General features: G+C 51.1%; 1 protein-coding gene across 1 annotated transcript; it reads right to left on the bottom strand.

The window, feature by feature from the left end:
- Window positions 1–7,543: 7,543 nt before the first annotated feature.
- On the bottom strand, window positions 7,544–18,071 carry TOB2 (transducer of ERBB2, 2). Its single transcript, XM_084750679.1, has 2 exons — window positions 17,678–18,071; window positions 7,544–11,149 (listed from the first exon to the last, which is right to left on the bottom strand). Exon 2 carries the CDS (start codon window positions 11,065–11,067, stop codon window positions 10,030–10,032), a length of 1,038 nt encoding a protein of 345 aa, XP_084606805.1. The 5' UTR covers window positions 11,068–11,149; window positions 17,678–18,071; the 3' UTR covers window positions 7,544–10,029.
- Between the last annotated feature and the right edge of the window lie 977 nt (window positions 18,072–19,048).

The raw sequence follows: 19,048 nt of genomic DNA, 5'->3' as shown, positions 1-19,048 counted from the left end.
TGTGTGTGCCTGGTGTTCACAAAGGCCAGAAGAGAGTATCATATTCCCTGCAACTGGAGTTACAGATGGTTTTGAGCCACCAGGTGGGCACTGGGGACTGAAACTGGGTCCCCTGGACAAGCAGCCAGTACACGTAACCACTAAGCCATCTCCTCAACCCCTCATGCCTGTCTTAAATTGGGTACATTTTGACATATATCCAGGAATCCATCATCACCCACAAGCAAAGCACTGGACGGTGTGTTACACACACGCCCGACCAGGTTTCCTCATCCCCTTTGATCTCCCCTTTATGGCTCTCCCTGCTCCATCCCCAGGCACCCACTACTCTATTGTTTTTAGATTAGATGACATTTTCTGTACTTTTCTCTAAATGGAACCAGAATTCTTCCTTCTTCAGACTGGCTGACACCTGCATCTCATCCATGCTGTCCCCTGCCATCAGTGATTCAATACTTATTATCACATATTCATGGTCCCTAGCATGGCTATACAACACGACCTCTCCAACCACGCAAAGATACTAAGATGGGTCCACTTTCAAGTTCCTTTTATTTTTATTTTATTTATTTATCGCTTTGAGACAGGGTCTCACTATGTAGTCCTGGCTGTCCTGGAATTCACTATGCAGATCAAGCTGGCCTCAAACTCACAGAGATTGCCTGCCTCTGCTTCCTGAATGCTGTGTTTTGGTTTCTTTTCCTTTCTTTCTTTCTTTCTTTCTTTCTTTCTTTCTTTCTTTCTTTCTTTCTTTTTTCTCGAGACAGGGTCTCTCTGTGTTAGCCTTGGCTGTCCTGGACTCACTTTGTAGACCAGGCTGGCCTTGAACTCTCAGCGATCTGTCTGCCTCTGCCTCCCGAGAATGCTGTTTTGAAAACCAAAAACAGCATAAAGGCTGAGTGTGATGGTGCATGCCTCTAAGCCCAGCCCTAGGGAGGCAGAAACAGGTGGGTCACTGTGTGTTTGAGGCCAGCCTGGTCTACAAATCGAGTCCAAGGCAGCCAGGGCTACACAGAGAAACCTTATCTCAAAAAAATCAAAACCAAAACAACAACAACAACAAAAGAACAACCTAAAGGCTGTGCCACCAAGCACTGCTTACTACTATTTCTTATGAGAAATACATGGCTGTGAAAAGGTCAGGTCATCTGGTAAACATACGATGGTCACAAAGGTCCCCTCTGGGTTTTATTTGTTTGTTTGTTTACTCGAGACAGGGTCTGAATGTGTAGCCCTGGCAGGCCTGGAATTGGCCATGCAGACCACGCTAGCTTTGAACATTCCTGACTCTGCTGGAGGTGGTGGCGCACGCATGTAATCCCAGCACTCGGGAGGCAGAGGCAGGTGGATCGCTGCGAGTTGAAGGCCAGCCTGGACTACAAAGCAAGTCTAGGACAGCCAGGGCTACACCGAGAGACCCTGTCTGAAACCAAACCAACAACCAAAACCCAAAAAACCCATTCCTGCTTCTGTGTCCTGAGAGCTTCAGGAGGTGTGTGTGTGTGTGTGTGTGTGTGTGTGTGTGTGTGTGTGTGTGTGTGTGTGTGTGTGTGTGTGTGTGTGTGTGTGTGTGTGTGTGTGTGTGTGTGTGTGTGACCACAGATGTGTGCCACCACACCTGACTTTCCTGTTTTCTTAATTTTTAAAATTACAGCTATTGGTTTATACTGTGTGTGGTGTGTCAGGGGTACACGCACCACTGGCACACTTGTAGAATCAGAGGGCGGCTTGCTGGGTTCTTTCCTTCTACCGTACGGGTTCCAGGGCTCAAAATTGTCAGGTTGATGACAGGCATCATTACCTGTGTTTTCTTTTAAAAGTTCCATAGTTCAGAATGCCTGGATACCTCAACTGGTAAGGCTTAAGACCTTAAACCAAAAAAAAGGCCCAGTGCTCAATTCTTTAGGGCTGGAGAGATGGCTCAGAGGTTAAGAGCACTGGCTGCTCTTCCAAAGGTCCTAAGTTCAATTCCCAGCAACCACATGGTGGCTCATAGCCATCTACAGTGAGATCTGGTGCCCCCTTCTGGCAAGTAGGCACACTGTATACATAATAAATAAATAAAGCGGGGCGGTGGTGGTGCCTGGTCTACAAAGCGAGTCTAGGACAGGCAAGGCTACACAAGGAAACCCTGTCTCGAACTGCCCCCGCCCCGAGACAAAGCGGCACTGAATTCCCACCTGGGCTGAAAGGCTTATGATGTGGCCCTGCGGGTTTCTCAAAGGTCGCCTTCTGCTGCTGGCCCGCCTTCCCTGCGTATATACTAGGCTTATTTCTGCTCCCTACCCTCTGAAACATCTCTCCTGCTAGGGGTCTTCAAGTGGCCTTATAGATTCCAAGCCTGCTCCTAGGGCAGCCCCTCTTCCCTTGATCGTCCAGTCAGTCTAAGGAGTCCCTTGATGACTATCGACTTTCTTTGGCTGTGATTATCTTTCTTTTAAAAAAAAAAAATAACAGCTGTACATGGTGGTGCACGCTTTTAATCCCAGCACTTGGGAGGCAGAGGCAGGCAGATCATTGACTTTGAGGCCAGCCTGGTCTACAAAGTGAGTCCAGGATAGCCAAGGCTAACAGAGAGACCCTGTCTCAAAAAAGCAAAAAAAAAAAAAAAAAAAAAAAGAAAAGAAAAATAAAAATTAACAACCGGGTGATGGTAGGGAACGCTTCTAAACCCAATACTCAGAAGGCAGAGGCAAGCTGATCTCTGAGTTCAAGGCCAGCCTGGTTTACAGAGTGAGTTTCCAGACAGCCAAAATTACCTTTTGTTTTGCTAAAACAAAACAAGACAAAAATAAAAGATTTCTTTTTACCTATTTTTTTTAAATTAATTTTTATTTTATTTTTTTTGGTTTTTCGAGACCGTTTCTCTGTGTAACCTTGGATGTCCTGGACTCACTTTGTAGACCAGGCTGGCCTCGAACTTACAAAGATCTGCCTGCCTCTGCCTCCATGTGCTGGGATTAAAGGTGTGTGCCACCCTGCCTGGCCTCCTCCTTTCCTTATCTTTTATTTTATTTTTAAATACTTATTATTTATACAGTATTCTGCCCACATGTGTGCCTGCAGGCCAGAAGAGGCACCAGATCCCATTATAAATGGTTGTGAGCCACCATGTGGTTGCTGGGAGTTGAACTCAGGACCTCTGGAAGAGCAGCCAGTGCTCTTAACCTCTGAGCCATCTCTCCAGCCCCTTCCTATCATTATCTTAAGGGCACAGGCTTACCATGTAACTTGAAAAAGTTTTACCTTATATATGAGATTTTCAGTGCTTCTTGGTGTTTTTGCTCATTGTTTTGTTTTTACGTGTGTGTGTGTATGTATGTGTGTGTAAGTTAGTGGACAACTTTTGAGAGTCAGTTTTTTCTTACCATGTGGATCTCAGGGATCACCTTTGAAGATCAGGTTGGTAGCAAGTTACTGCCTGGTGAACCTTCTGGTTAGCCCCCCCCAACCCCCTCCCCTCAGTTATCTCCAGCTTCCTCAGCCCCCATCTCCCCCAACCCACAAGGTCTCCTGTAAGCTGTGTTGGCTTCAAACTCCCTGTATCGTCAAGGGTGACCGTGACCTCCACCTCTCATGTCCTGGGACTAAGGCCTGCATCAGCACCCCCAGTTTACCAGTGCTGGGGATAGAGCCAGGGGTTCACAAATGCTGGGCAAGCGCTCTCCTAGTTGAGCTACAACTCCAGCCCCAGGGCTTTGTTGTTGTTGTTGTTGTGTTGGTTGGTAATCTAGAGAACCTCACTTCAAGAGACAGGAATCTCCTATTCATCTTCTATTTTCCTCCTGCCTAAGAAAGTGTCAGCGCTTGCGGAGCGGAGGGAGGCTCTGCGTTCTTTGTCTCTAATAGGGCTGTGACCGCGAGGTTAGGCATGGACTCTACCACCGAACTCATTCCTGAGACCATGTTGAATGCCGGATATTGTGTGTGGAATAGAGTGGATCAAGCTGGGCAGAGCTAGAACCGTGGGGTCCAGGCTGCGGGCCCCTTCTCCTGTTCAGCCTTCCCTAGCTCTGCTGCAGCCAGGAGTGGTTTGCTCAGGTCTTGTGTATGGAGGATGACTTAGCTGTCCCATGGTCCTCCCTAAGAACTAGCCCATTAATGTCACCCTTTCTACTCAGGAATGGTGTCACAGGGCTGCCCTAGAACGCGGAGAGGCACGGGCCAGGAACTGCTCAAGTGGCCTAGGGGGCCTGGCCCACTGTTGCTTATTCTACAAATGGGATGTTTATCAGGAGAGTTTCAAGGTTACACAGTGAATTGGCAGCTTTGAGGACCTGGAACCCACTTCTCTCGATCGCTTGAAGTGAAATTCCCAGCGTTCAAAGTCATGTCACCCAGGGGCTTGGAGGCTTTCTGGCTGGGCCCAGGCAAGACTTGGCCAGACTGGTCAGATGCAGGGCGGGGGGTGGGGGGTGTACCTCACAAGGAAAAGACGGTGGTAGAGGCTACAGTGCCGTCCTTACCCTTACGGCCTAAGGACACTGACTCAGGCAATGGCAGGGGACAGGTTCACTGTGAGTCACCGGTTTTTCTCTAGCTGCCTCTCCAGGGAGAGACTCCCAGGAGGTTTCAGGGACACATGTCAAAGGCTGGTCCTATCCTGAGGCAAGAGGCTGGGCCCCAAGAGAAGGGGAGAGCTCTATACACTCCTGCTGAGACAAGCGGCCTCCCATCTAGGCAGAGGGCAGGGCAGGCAGAGCTTAAGGCCCGCTCGCAGAGCAGTGTCCTTCTCCACCCCAGCTGGGGTTTCGGCCTGTTTGCTGATGCGGGGAGGTGTAACTGGCCTGGGCTGGCCAGCGCATTTGAAGATGGACAATAAAGCCATGATGAAAATGATACTGATACTGGCCTTGTTTAATCCACACCTGCCAGTGAGCTCGGCACTTTCCACCCATTATTTCATTTTCACAAGGAGGTGCGATTATTAGTCCCACCTTAGGAGGAGATGAGGCACAGAGGCAGGGGAGCAGTTTGTTCAAGGCCTCCCAGCAGGCGGGGGGGGGGGGGGGGGGGTAGGTTGGGACTGGAACCTGTGCTGAGGTGCTCTTCCTGACAGGCTCCCATGGAGAGAGAGGTAGCCTTGCCTTTCTCTTTATGTTCTCTCTTCACTGCTTCGAGGGGCTGTATTCTCCTAGAAGCCTATTGCTTATAAGCCTTGCGGGTGTTCTGCTAGCTGTGGTACCAGGGACGGGAGCTCATGCATAAATGAGTGAGGCCTTTTGAGGAAGAACCCTTTCCCAGTCTACTGGAGTACTTATTACGTATTAATTTATGGTTTATTTACTTGTTTTAGGTTTTTCAGACAGGGTTTCTCTGTGTAATCCTGGCTACACTGGAACTGGCTCTGTAAACCAGGCTGGCCTCAAATTTAAGAGATCTACCTGCCTCTGCCTCCCAAGTGCTGGGAATAAAGGTGTGCACTACCACTGTCTGGCTATTATTATTATTATTATTATTATTATTATCATCATCATCATCATCATCATCATCATCATCATCATCTTGGTGGCAAGTGGCCTTGCCCATTGAGTCATCTTTCTTTGGCCCCAGAATACTTTTGTTTTTGTTTTTTTGAGACAGGGTTTCTCTGTGTTAGCCTTGGCTGTCCTGGACTTGCTTTGTAGACCAGGCTGGCCTCGAACTCACAGTGATCCATCTACCTCTCGTTGCAGGCGGGGCCCCAGGCAGCTTCTTGATCCTATAGGTCTCCTTCCTCACTCCTCTTCAGAGCCATTGAGTTGTTTGGAACTACGTAGAGGTCTGCAAGTGTGAGGGCGCCATGGGGGACTGGCTGGGCCCGACTGTTCAAATCTAGAGTGTCTGTACCTTGAACTGGAAGGGCTGGCTGTTCCAGAAGTTTTAGCATGGGCTGGGCAGCACCCAGCCCTTCATGTCCAAGTATGTGACCCTGAGTGGAGCAGGCGATCATGGTGCCTGCTGGGTCAGGACCTGTGTTTACAGACGTATAAACAGGAGTAGCCGAAGGACCATGTCACCCCTGCCCTGTGACCCCTGCTGACCGGAACCTGGACAGGAGGAAGAGGGACAGGCTGGCCTTCTGTGGGGACCTCTACAATTGGCCCTGTGTAGACGAAAACCGCCCTTTGCTCCATAGGCTCTGTGGAAGGAAAATGGCCAACAGAGGGCGCTTGACATGAGGGCTGCTGGGGCCCTACCTAGAAGTTGGATGCATGGTTTGAGTTTTTGTTTGTCCCCCCCCCCCTCCAGACAGGGTTTCTCTGTGTAGCTGGGGGACTGTCCTGGAACTTGCTCTGTTGACCAGGGTGACCTCAAACTCATGGAGATCTGCCTCCTGAGTGCTGGGATTAAAGGTGTGGGCCATGGCCGGTAGTGGTGGCGCACACCGGTAGGATTTTCTGAAGGAGGCAGAGGCAGGAGAATCACGAGTTCGAGGCCAGCCTGGTCTGCTCATTGGCCAGCGGTGGTGGTACACAACTTTAATCCCAGCACTTAGGAGGCAGAAGCAGGCTGACCTCTGGAGTGTGAGGCCAGCCTGGTCTACAAAGTGAGTCCAGGACAGCCAGGGCAACACAGAGAAACCCTGTCTCGAAAAACCAAAGGAGGGGGGGGGAAGGTGTGGGTCACCAATGCCCAGTTGGCTTGAGTTTTCTAGCTATAGCTCACGTTGGGTGGGGAGGACTGTATTGGCTTATCTACAAAGCCAACACAGAGCTTGGCTACCTTGCCCCAAGTTTTCTTCCCTGGTTCTCAGTTATATCAATTATCGGTGAGATGCCACACCTTCATATAAGGGCCCGACAGAGTCAGACAGGCCTCAAAGCCTCAGCTGACTACTTAATGATTTTGTAAATGTAGGGAGGAAGCAGCGTAATGCGGAACCCACTTCTAACTCTAAAATGGATAGAATGTCTTTACCACTGGGCTGCCATGAGGATGGAATAATCCAATGGCGACCTTCACAAACACTCTGCCTAGTCCAGCCCAGGTGCTGTAGGCAGCAATGATGTGTTAGGGCAGGAAGGCATGTCCTCAGGTCGCTGGGACAAGGAGATGGCTGAGGCCTTAAGGAAATCAGGTGACGCAGGTGCTGACTTTTGGGGCAGCTCTACAAGCACTGCAGTGGGAGCTGGAGGCAGGCAGTGGCACTGACTGAGAACCCAAGTGCTGAGCTGATGAACAGACTCTGGTTTAAAATGGTACACTCCAGTTTTAAAGACCAAGAGCACATGAATCCTAGGACCGAGCAGGGCAGGAGCCATCCTTATCATCTTCCTCCAAGACAGAGGCAGCTGCTAAAAAAAAAAAACCCTCCCAGCCCCTGGCCGCACTGCACACAAGCCGAGAGACCAGGGGTGGTAGGGGCGGGGTGGTGGCAGCTCCTGTGCCAGAACAGTTTGCACTGTGAAAAAGGACTGTGGTAGTGGGCACACCAAAGGGATAGGAGGTCAACTGTGTGGACCCAGAGGTGAGCCACTGTGAGGGGACCAACAGTCTCCTGAGACCACAGCAGTGCCCATCTCAAAGGCACCCCAGAAACAAAACAGGAGTAAGTGGAAGGTTATTATATATCATGCTTTTAATACAAACTTAAAAAAATCTGGAACAATATAAACTGTACAGATTTGATCAATCTTTGTTTTGAAACTAAATCTCTAAACACACCAATGTCTCATTCCAAAATATTGCACAACGTTCTGAATACAAAATGTCTTGATTGCATTCTACCTTCACTAGAGAAAAAAAGGTCGTCATCGCCCTGCTCCCGGGCTCCTCTCTCCGGCTGCCTCAGTGTCTCTTCCCGTCTCTGGGAGAGCTAGAGACTCTACAGAATCAAGAAAGAGCATTCTTGACTCCCGGCTGACGCTTTCGATGAGCTAATCCACCTGCTGTTTTGCTCCTGGGTGAGAGGGATAGAGAGGATGGGGGAAAGGGGAGGAAAAGGTTTCATGTTCCTATTTTTTAAAGTTTGTTTTTCCTGAAAAAATATTGGTTTCTCTCCTTTTAAGAAAAAAATCTTGAAAAGAAAAAAAAATTACGTTTCTTACATTAGAAATATACATATATTATATATACCTCTTACATTTTACAAATGTAGCAAATTATTCAATACAAACGGACACCAAAAATGTAAAAAATAAAAAAAAAGTTTTTCTACGAAACCAGGTAAATTAGTGCAGAGTTCTTTTCTTAAAAAAAATAAAATTGAAGCAAAAATGCCTAGATTTGCGATGAGACACTGAACTGGGCCCAAGAGCCCAGTCCAGGAGTCATGTTCCTGAACACTCATTTATTTTTCTTCCTATTTCAAAAGACACGAGGGGCTGGGCTCCAGTCTCCCCGCGTGTGAGAAAACAAGCTGGCTTGGTGCAGGTGGTACCTGTGTTCATGTGGGAGGAGGGGCTGGAAATGGGGGTAAGGCAACACCCAACCTGTCCCAGAGAAGTTAGGTGCCTGGGACCATCACCTGCACGGGTGCTGAGGATGAAGGAACAGCAGGCCAGGATGGGCGAGCTGGAGAGGACTAGGGGGCAGATGGTACTGGGCTGAGAACGCAGGGCCTTGCCCTGCTGGGGGAGGTAGAGCTAGTGCCCAACACAAGAAGGGGTTGGCAGTGTCTGTCTGGGCTGAACTCACTGCCATGGCAGGTCCCACTTGGTCTCCCTGGGGACAGTAGAGTGAGATGGGGTGCCAGGGGCTTCTCTTGTCTGCCCAGAAGATTGTATCTCATAGCATCAAGGTCAAGTAGTGCTAGATGAGGGCAGACATAGTATGGCAAGAGAGGAACCAGGAAATTCTCAGGTGTGAATGCATTTACACCTACACCAAGAAGCACAGTCTCAATGCAAGGCCCGGGACCGCCCACCACAGGCACCGACTCCAAATTGTCTCCGGCCCCTGCTCTGGGCTAAGGTCACACCACAGAGCTGCTGGAGTCTAGGGATTCCTCTTAGGCATCAGGTTTGAGTATTCCTCCCGCTCTTCAGAGATTCTTTCTTTTTCTTTTTGGTCAAAAACAAACAAAAATGCAGATCTCTCTGCAGTCTGGAAAACCAGCTCCTTTGCCCTGGAGTTTCTTAGGCTTCGCCACGTGTCACCCCACCACAGGTACAGCCCACCCTGGGCCCATCCCCCATCCTTGAATATAAATAAGCACTTTGTATAACCCAGAAATCACACCCAGAGAGGGAAGTTCCACGTGGCTTGGAATCCTTTAGAACACAACAGCAAGCCACACACACTCACAGGCATGAATGCACACATGAAAACAGACACGCACCCCACTTCTACCCTGCCCTAACCTCTGGCTCAGGGGAGGACTCTGCTGGAGAAAGAGGCTGCATATATCTTGTCCAGGCCAGGAGTGGGTGAGGGATGGGGCCACAGGACAGAGAAGAATTTCAGCTAGAGAAAGTGCTAACCTCACTATAGTCACAGATACCAGCTTTAGGGGAGGGTGTCAAGTGGCCAGTCAGCAGCTTCCTGTGGCCCAGCCTGAGAGGGAGCTGAGGCTAGGGAGGGCCAGACCTATTTGGGTGGCAGGGCCTGAGAAGATAGAGTGGAGGCCATGGCCACCAGGTAGCCTCGCCCTGCTCCAGGGGACGTGTGGCTCCAGCTGCTGCTCTTCCTTCCCTGTGAGCTTATACACACCAATCCCAAAGGAGTGTGAGGGGGGAGGGAGGGAGGTGGGGGGGGGAGGGAAGGAGGTGGGGGGGGAGGGAGCAGCAATTCACATCCAGACCATTCTCAGCGCAGGAAACCACTAATTAAAGATGTCATATAGAAAACTACATGTAACAAAATAAAATTTCCAAAATCCAAACCAACCAAATGAAATCAGAGGCAGCAGGAAAATAGTGAGGGGCTGAGATAACCACTTCGTGCTTCAGGAGCCCCTCCTCCTCTGTGCCCGGGCGGATCTTTTTCCTAGCTTTGAGAATGAGGAGATCGGGATCTTTGCGTAGTCTTCTTTTCCTCTTTTGTTTGGCCTTTCCTTTCTCTTTTCTGTGGTCGTGGGTGCGCCTGGCCTGGCGGACAGGAAGATGGTCAGTTGGCCAGCACGACGGGCTGGAAGGGCTGGTTGGGATACTGCATGGTGTTCAGGTTGTAGCTGAGGCCGTCTACAAAGGGTGTTTTCTCCAAGAAGAGGCTGTTGGCGCCACCTCCAAACACCTGGGACACATCAAAGCTGCTGCTGTTGCAGGTGCCAGCTCCGCTGCTCCCAAAGGGGGCTGCCGTGCTGTTGCTCTGGCCGTCTGCCCCGTCAAAGAAGAGGCCGGGGGAGCCACCACCGTTGTACACGAACTCCTTGGCGTTAGGCGAAAGCTGGGACTGAGGGGCCGGGCTGGCTGTGGTGAAGTTCAGTGAATGCATAGACAAAGAGAGGCTCCTGTGCTTCAGCAGGCTGTCTGTGGGCGAGCGCGCCATGCGCGGCTGCGGGAGTGGGGGCTGCTGGCTGCTGGCCCCGCTGCCGGCCATGCTCACGCCGCTTGACGCCCCGCCACCCTTCTTCATCTTGGTGGAGCCAAATTTGGTGGCAGCGAAGGAGGCAGTAGTGAAGGTGATGGGCTGGGCCGATCGGGGGATGAAGGTGGGGCTGGGTGACTGGCCAAAGGGCGGCGACGGGGAGCTGGACAGGGAGCTGTCCTGGCTGCCAATGGGCACAAACACCTGGGCATCGGGGTTGAAGCTGCTCTTGATCTCCTTGTCCAGCTCTGGGGCACCGGCACCCTCATTGTCATCCAGGTATAGGACTTTCACAGTTCCCTTCTCGCCAATCTGGTAGGAGACCTCGAAAGGGTCAATCCAGACACTCAGCTCCTCAGGCACGTTGGCTCGCACATCCTCCACTGCTAGGCCGCTCCGCTTAGCGGCCAGCTCCACCACGGGGTCTACCACCTCCCCGATGTGGACACAGCGGAAGCCAGAACCCTTCAGCGGCTTTTCGGGGTACCAGTGGCCCTCATACTTCTTTTTCAAAAGCCGCTCGAGCTCCTCTCCAAACAGGTCTGCCCGGCGCCGCGGCAGCTTGTTGTATAAGTAAGAGATGATGAAGTTGAGGGCCACTTTGACTTCCAGCTGCATGATGCTCTCCTAGCGGGGACTCAGCGCAAGCCGGGGGCAGCAGCAGCAGACGACGACAAGTGACCCTGGGGTCCAGAGGGTTCTGGGGAGTGAGAAGGACAGGCGCACGGTGAATATACTAGAAAGGCATGCGGCTCAGTCCACCCACACTGTGCTACATGCTGACCAATGAGAAAGCACAGACAGAAACCACAAGCGTTGTACGCAGCTCTAGTGGCGCATGCTTTTCTTCCTTTTTGAGTTTCTATATAGCTCTGACTGGCCTACAGCTCACTGTGTAGAAGACCAGGTTAGCCTTGAACTTGCTGTGACCTTACAGCTTCTGTTCCTGAGTGCTGGGATTACAGGCCTTGCACAATCACTCCTGGCATTGGACAGATAATTTTTTTTAACCCTGGGTTTCCTCACCAGTAACCTGAGGTTCAAGGATAAAGCTCTCTCGTGTACCTGGTACTACTTAGTAGGCACCTAAAATAGGAGTGCACCGAGCTTTCTACCATGTCGCAAATTCAGGACACTGTAAGAATGATATTTAATAACCAAGAAATAGAACCAGGCCCCCAATCGTGCTGGATGTAAGAAGTCACTTGCTGTCTTCATCAAATTGTGCCCCAAAACTGTCAAAGGTAAAGACATGAGTTTCAAATTTTTAGCTGCCCTCCTTAAGCTGAACAAGATACAGGTCACTGAACATGGAGGGGTACTGCCAACTTTTCCCTAGGGCTTGGACTCCAGTCAGATGCACCTGTCACCCTAGACCCCATAGGTGAATACGCTTTGGGGCTCAGTCTGGGTCTACAGAACCAATTTGAGAACTCAGTAGTGTAACCAAAGCTTGCATTTCCACCCAGCCTTCAGTAATGGGGACAAGGCCATGATCCTCCAAGGAAAAGGCAAAATCTGTTAGCCCCACAATCTGTCAGCCCACAAGAGAACTGTTGGACCAGGGGCACATAGGGAACGTGCAGGAAGCAGGGCCTTGGAGGCTGGCAGGGCATTAAAAGAAGCAGCAGTGTGGCCTGAGGGAATCTCTGTAGTTTCTGGCAAGGTTAAGAGTGATGAGGATGGCAGAGGGAAGAAATTTTCCATCACCCACAGCTTCCAGCTGGGGACCCATCATCACTCAGTCTCCCAGGGACGGTCTGACCACCTGTCCTCGGCACCAGATCAGACTTATCTAGGGTTTGGAGAACCCCGCAGGAGGCGGCCCAGCATAAACACTCAGATTGTTATTTTGGGATTCTCTCATAGCCGGATCCCACTGAGGTCAAAAAGCTTTATTCCCTAGGTCTGGGCAAGCCTCGTGTTTCAGGAAGGTGCTTTGTGAGGACCTGGAGCCAAGGATCTTAATCTCATCTTTCTCCAAAATAATGGCTTCTAGAGGCCAGCTTAGGGAGAAGATGAACTGAAAAGGCCACCTCTATGGAAGGCAAGGCCAGAGTGTGTCTCTAACCAGAACTTTGGGCAAAGCTACTCTGCTGAACTCAGCAGAGACAAGGCTGACCGATGTCCCACCAACGCCATCTTCTGTCCTGTGTGGGACTCAGGGCTGTATTTTGAAGTCTCCAGGCACTAAGGTCTAGATTACTATAATACCCCCGCCCCCTTTTTTTTTCTTTCCGTTTTTCGAGACAGGGTTTCCCTGTGTAACCCTGCCTGTCCTTAAACTCACTGTGGTCCATCTGTCTGGCCCTCCCAAGGGCTGGGATTAAAGGCAGCCTATAATACATTCTTATGTTAATTCTCAGGTGGGGGGCTGCCCAGGGCTCCTGAGGGGCCTGCTTAGAACTTGTGATGTGTGTGTACCAGGGAAGGCACTCAGAGTCCATCTGCAACCTCACTAAGTCACCTTCAATCTTGGTATGAGGGACAGAAAGGAACTGCAAAACTCAAAGCTAGTCACTTTATACACTTATGCCCTCTCCCATGTGGGCGTGAGTGGGGCTTGAGCGGGGCACGATGACGTGAGCCTGTGAGCTCAGCACTTGGGAGGCAGAAGCAACAAAACCGGGAGTTCAAGTCCAGCCAAACTAAACCACCAAGAACTATGTCCAAGCAGCTCATGCCTTCTGCATTGGGAGCTTAAGAATGAAGGTTTACCAGGCTGGAGAGATGGCTCAGAGGTTAAGAGCACTGGCTGCTCTTCCAGAGGTCCTGAGTTCAATTCCCAGCAACCACATGGTGGCTTGTAATCATCTAAAATGAGATCTGGACATCCAGACAAAGCACTGTATACATTATAATAAATAAGTCTTTAAAAAAAAAAAAAAAAAAAAAAGGAAAAAGAATGAAGGTTTGGAGCCGGGCGTGGTGGTGCACGCCTTTAATCCCAGCACTCGGGAGGCAGAGGCAGGTGGATCACTGTGAGTTCGAGGCCAGCCTGGTCTACAAAGCGAGTCTGGGACAGCCAAGGCTACACAGAGAAACCCTGTCTCAAAAAACCAAAAAAAAAAAAAAAAAAAAAAAAAAGAATGAAGGTTTGGAGCCGGGCATGGTGGTGCACACCTTTAATCCCAGCACTTGGGAGGCAGAGGAAGGCGGATTGCTGTGAGTTAGAGGCCAGCCTGGTCTACAAAGCGAGTCTGGGACAGCCAAGGATACACAGAGAAACCTTGCCTCAAAAAACAAAAACCAAACCAAACAAACAACCCCCCTAAAACCAAAACCAACCAACCAACCAACCAACCAAACAAACAAACAAAAAAACCCAACCAATCAAACAGAAAGAGAATGGAGGTTTGAGGGGCTGGAGAAATGGCTCAGTAGCACCGCTGCTCTTCCAGAGGACCTGAGTTTGGCTCACAGTACACATGGCAGGCAGATCACAACAGCGTGTAACTCTAGTTTCAAAGAATCTGATGCCTCTGGCCTCCTCAGGTACCTGCAACTCATGTGCACATATGAGAATACATACCTCTGTGTGTAATTAAAAATAATAAAAAAAAGAATGGGGCCAGGTGTGGTGGCACACACCTTTAATCACAGCAGAGGCAGGCGGATCACTGCGAATTCGAGGCCAGCCTGGTCTACAAAGCGAGTCCAGGACAGCCAAGGCTACACAGAGAGACCCTGACTCAAAAAAACAAAACAAACCAAAACAAAAGAATGGAGGTTTAAAAGGAGTATGGTGGTTCACTAAAGTGTCTGGCACGAGGAGACTAAGAAGTTATGGAGAAAGTTGGTATCAGGTCTCAGGGAAGGAAGGGCCTGCAGTGTTTTCAGAGAGGGTTTTGAAAAGTACAACAGACTCAGTGTCAACACGACCCTTTCTTGCAGGCACTGCACAGCCTCTTAGTTATCCTACCCAGAGGGCTTCTACACCTCTCAAATTCTGCTGTGTAACTGCCTTCCGAGCTATAACCCCTGAACAGCACAGCCTCAAAATGGGAACATTCTAAATGCAGGCCAAAGTCATTGGGAAATAAGCCTCTCACCCTGAACACAATGGAGCCACTGTCATCAGCTTTGCCTAGAGAACCAGTATTTGCAGCATAAGCAACTAAGGCTGCACATCAATTTACCTCAGTGGTGTTGCAGCACAAACAAGGAAGCATCACGCCTCCTCTGCCTCTTTAGTCGGAGAACAGGCCAGGCCAGATGACCAGAAGCGCTATCAGCTCAGACTCTAATTTTGACTTCAAGAAGCTTATGGAGCAGAGGATTAAAGCCCTGGAACTGTCCTGCCTTCAGCTAAAGATAGGTGTGACCATTTGGCTGGGTCTGTTTTTTAGAAAGGGACAGACAAATTATAGTACTTATATAAAATATTTATGGAAGTATGATAAGATTAGAAAGCTTAGAAATAACCACAATTCAAAAAAGAAACAGGCAGACTTGTTAGGCAGCTGCAGAGGACTCAGAGCTTTTCAACAAAACACTAGAAGGTAACCAAAAAAAGAAAGAAAGAAAGATAAAGAAAAGCGGTGCATAGCCCAGCAGTGGCAGTCAGGAGGCAGAGTCGGGTGGTTCTCTGTAAATTCAAGGCCAGCCTGGTCTACATAGCAAGTAACAGGCTAGCCAGGACTACAGAGTGAGAAGCTGTTTCCAAAAAAAAAAAAAAAAAGTGTTTAGTAATAAGTTCTTATTTTGATAATGTACTAAAAAGGTGCAAGTGAGGTAGAGTGTGCAGTGCTTGTAATTCCAGCTGACAGAGGAGGCTGAGGCAGGAGAGTCAAGGTCAGCCTGTACTATATACTGAGGCCCCTTGCTAAACAACAATATGTATGAGAAAAAAAATCTGTCCTAATACCTCTTCTCTCCTTTCCTTTTACGTCAGCTACTGGTTATATCTTGACTCAAGATCCCTTGTGCCGAGGTGTATTTTAGTGTTTAGGCGAAAGGCAAACCGGGACAAGGAAGGAGCCATGATGAAGGTACACAAAGGTTTCATCAAAGTTAATCCCAGAGAAACAAGTGAAAAGGCAAAGCAAAACTTAAAAAAGGAAAGAAAAGAAGAAGTAACATTGTAGAAAGAAAGCAGCAAGGAATAGGAATCGATTCTCCCCCACCCCAAAATCCAGGTATCTTAAACAAACTCCCGATGTCCTACAGGCAACCAGTCTCCATGATACAGGTAAATGTGTGTGGTGGGGGGGAGGGGGCGTTTAAACACGGTCAGGACAAGTATAGCCACAGTGGACAGAGAAGCTCAGGCATCAGCCCCCGGCTTTCCTCAGGGAGGCAGCAGCCCGAGGAGCAATATGGGTTGCAGGACTTCCAGGATATGTGGTGAGTGCAAGGGGCTTGGACCCTGGCACCATCTCCCTGATATTCTGGACCACGTGGGCCATATCACAAGAATCCTGTCCACAGCCGGGCCCTCAGGGGCCCCGAGGGCTCGCCTCTCCCAAGGCAGTGACGCGCTCAGCACTCTGGGAGACGTAGTCCTCAGACCTCCTAGCGCGGGTAGAGACTCGTGACCTACTTTTCGAGCACACTACACTTCCCTGCGCACTACGCGAGGGCTCGGCCAGATAGACTGCGCATGCTCTGCACTAGGTCCTGGCCAAGGGTCCGAAGCCGAGGAAAAGTTTCCAATGCACATGCGCGTTGAGGCCATTCACCGCCCCCCCCCCCCCAACCAAAGACGTTTGGCACAAATCTGCCCATAAGGCCTCTCACCGGCTATCCTTCTCCTCCACGTCCGTGTCCAGGATAGACTCCAATAACTCTCCCCTTTCCCTCCATGACCTCCCAAGCCTACTGATTTAGGGCTCTGCAACGAAGGGGCTTTGCCTGGGTGAAGCAGGTGGCCTGGAATAGATAGGGCCACCGCTCTGGCCTCAGCCTCTTGATCTCAGTGGACTGCCGCTGTCTGTGGTAGCTGTAGGCACAGTGTATTCAAGGAGAAAGGAGCCCTATTCACTTAATACCCAGTAGGCTCGGCTCCAGCATCCCCACAGCCAGGAAGGGAACGGCAGGAATTACATCCAATTCTCCAGTCACACCGGCCAAAGAAATTCCTAGTTAAGCTGTGAGGAGGCGCCCTGTCAAACAATAAGGCCCGAAGCCAGTGGGGCCCAAGCCTCACCCCGTTTCTAATAAAAGTCTGAGAAACCAGAGCCAGGTAAAGGAAATGGGAAAAGGTTCCCAGGCAAACAAGCAAAATCCGTACACCTGAAACCTAGACATCTTCTAAGACTCAGAAATTCCGAGTCTCCTCCCTAGGCAAGGCCTAGCCTGGGACCAGACTTACCAGATCCTAGGCAACCCTCCCCTGCCCGGTGTTAAGCCTCCCTAATCCTTCCTCCCACACCAGCTGTTTTCCCCACTGCTTAAGTGAGGGATGGGGGTAGGCGCTCAGGCAAGCAACAGGATTTTTTATTGTTGTCAGGAAATCAAAGAGAAACCCACTACCAGGGTGGATAGAAAGGAGAGAGGGGGAAAAAAAATGCCAGGCACTGGACTGGCACCGGAAACCCTGTCTGCTGATCCCGAAGCCTGCCGTGTGAAGTTCTGGCTGCTCCCAGGGGACGGCCTGCAGGCTGCTCCTGTTCGTTCTCCCGTTTCCCTCCTTAGATTTTGGTCAAGGGCGCAGGACATCCTCCTCGGACAGAAGGGGAAGTTTGGGAATAGGAGGGATCAAACAATACACTATCTGACAGGCTCTTTGGGTACTTTTTTTTTTCCGCCCACACAAGAATATAAAGAGCCAACATGCAATGAATTCTTGCCCCGCAACCCAAGGGCAGTCTCTACCAACCGGCCCTGTCACTAAAAAAAAAAGGGGGGGATGTCCAAATATCCCATCTCACAGGTTCCAAAGGGCCAGAAACAAACCGTGTTAATAACCACCGCCTCGCTTCCCCAAACACGGGAAAGGCAGCCGAAGACCAAGGGTCGAATCCCCCTTTCTTCCCCTAATTTATTTGAACGCTGGCCGGAGTTTGGTTTCTTTTAGGGCAACGAGGAAAACCTAGCGAGTGAGGCGTAAAGAAATGGGGAAGGAGGTCGAGGAGGAAACGCACTCCGCCCAGGAGAGGGCCGCGCTCCGAATTAGGTACCCCAGGATCAGAGAGTGATGGAGAGCGGCCCAGGGGCGGATCTGGAGAGGGGCAGCTAAGGAGTGGGCCAGTGTGGGCGCTCCCCGCCCGCACGCCCGCGCACTCACTGGGGTCTCGGCGAAGGGGCGCTCTGCAGGCCGCGGGACGGAGGTCTCTCGCCCAGCCTCCCCGGCGCCGCGAGGCTGAGGGCCACGGTGTCCTTTTACGTCGTTGAGGGTTGAGTGTGGGACGAGGACCGAGTTCATGTGATTCTTTCCGCTGTTTTTGGAGGTCGAGCTCGGCCGCGGCGACGGCGCGGGGATGGCGGACCCGAGGATGTCACCCGTCACGCGGTGGATGGAGGACGGCCGGCCCAGGATGTGGCCGTCGGGCAGGGTCTGTCCTTCTGGCCTCTCGGCTCCACGACACTCAACACCAACGACCTGCACCTTCCCGCGCCCGGGCCCGAAGTGAGCAAAGTCAATGAAAAGTTTCACCCTCAGCAACCCTGCGCATGGATCTACTTTCCCCACCCCTGAGTGATGCGTCCCTCCGCCCAGCTGGGGCGGGGCCGGGACTACTTTTCCTCCCTCGGTGCCTTTAACCCCTTGAAGCCCAGTCGCGGTTTGGAATTGCAGATTCCGTGGCTAGCGTAGTGGGGATCTTTTCACAGTGGCTCCCCTAGACCCTACCCTGTCATGTCCTCAAGCCGGGCTGTCGCCCTCCTGGCCCATCTGAGCGCCACGGCTCCCGATTTCTTCTCTTAAGGCTCCAAAGCAGCCTGAACTCGCAATGTATAGTTTTAACCGGTGTAGACCAAGCTCAGGGAGGGTAGGGACCGGCCTGGGACACACCCGACCATCAGGAACTAGTCTGGGACACAGTGGTTGTCGCGGGGAGGTGCTGGCGTCCCCGGGCCCCCGAGGGCTCTGGCGTAGGAGTCATCCCAGCCCCAGCTTACAGGGTCCACTGAGACCGTGAGGGCGCGACTCTCCAGCTTTGAGGGCTCCCGGGGCTCGCACTCCCCGGTTCCGATCTGTTTTGAATTTGGGGAGACTGGGACACGACGCCAGCTCTAGAAAGGTTCTGGATCTAAACTGGGATAACCTGAGTTTACCAGTGTCGTCGTGGTGGGGACTTGAAAGATGGGAGGGAAGGGAAGAAAGAGGTGCGAAGGGATGGAGGGCCAGCAAAAAGGAGCGGAGCACGGGTTAACCATGCCACTCTCAGCCCTGAAATTAGGGTTCCAACCGCCAGATACAGCGCTGGCTACACGTGACCGCGGCCCCTCAGCCGTGGTCCTGACGCCCAGGAGGCACGCTCCTTCTGGCAATAGCCTAGTTACAGAAGAGTCAGTCCCGGTAAGGTCAGCAGGGTGTTCGACCCGATCGTGTCGGGCGGTGAAGCGAGGCGCACCTGGGCTCCGGCCCAGACTCTTGCGGCTTTGTGTCAGTGCAGGCTCAGAGATGGGGGTCTCGGGCTGTGGGGTGGATTGCAAT

The sequence above is a fragment of the Acomys minous genome (assembly GCF_964271855.1).
Source record: "Acomys minous genome assembly, chromosome: 12".
In the NCBI taxonomy this organism is placed as follows: Eukaryota; Metazoa; Chordata; class Mammalia; order Rodentia; family Muridae; genus Acomys; species Acomys minous.
Note: the sequence above shows the minus strand (reverse complement) of the source record. Positions and strands in the feature narration are given on the sequence as shown.

What these genes read in the sequence shown, in the direction of transcription:
- TOB2 (XM_084750679.1), bottom strand. Translation starts at nt 11,067, where the DNA reads ATGCAGCTGGAAGTCAAAGTGGCCCTCAACTTCATCATCTCTTACTTA.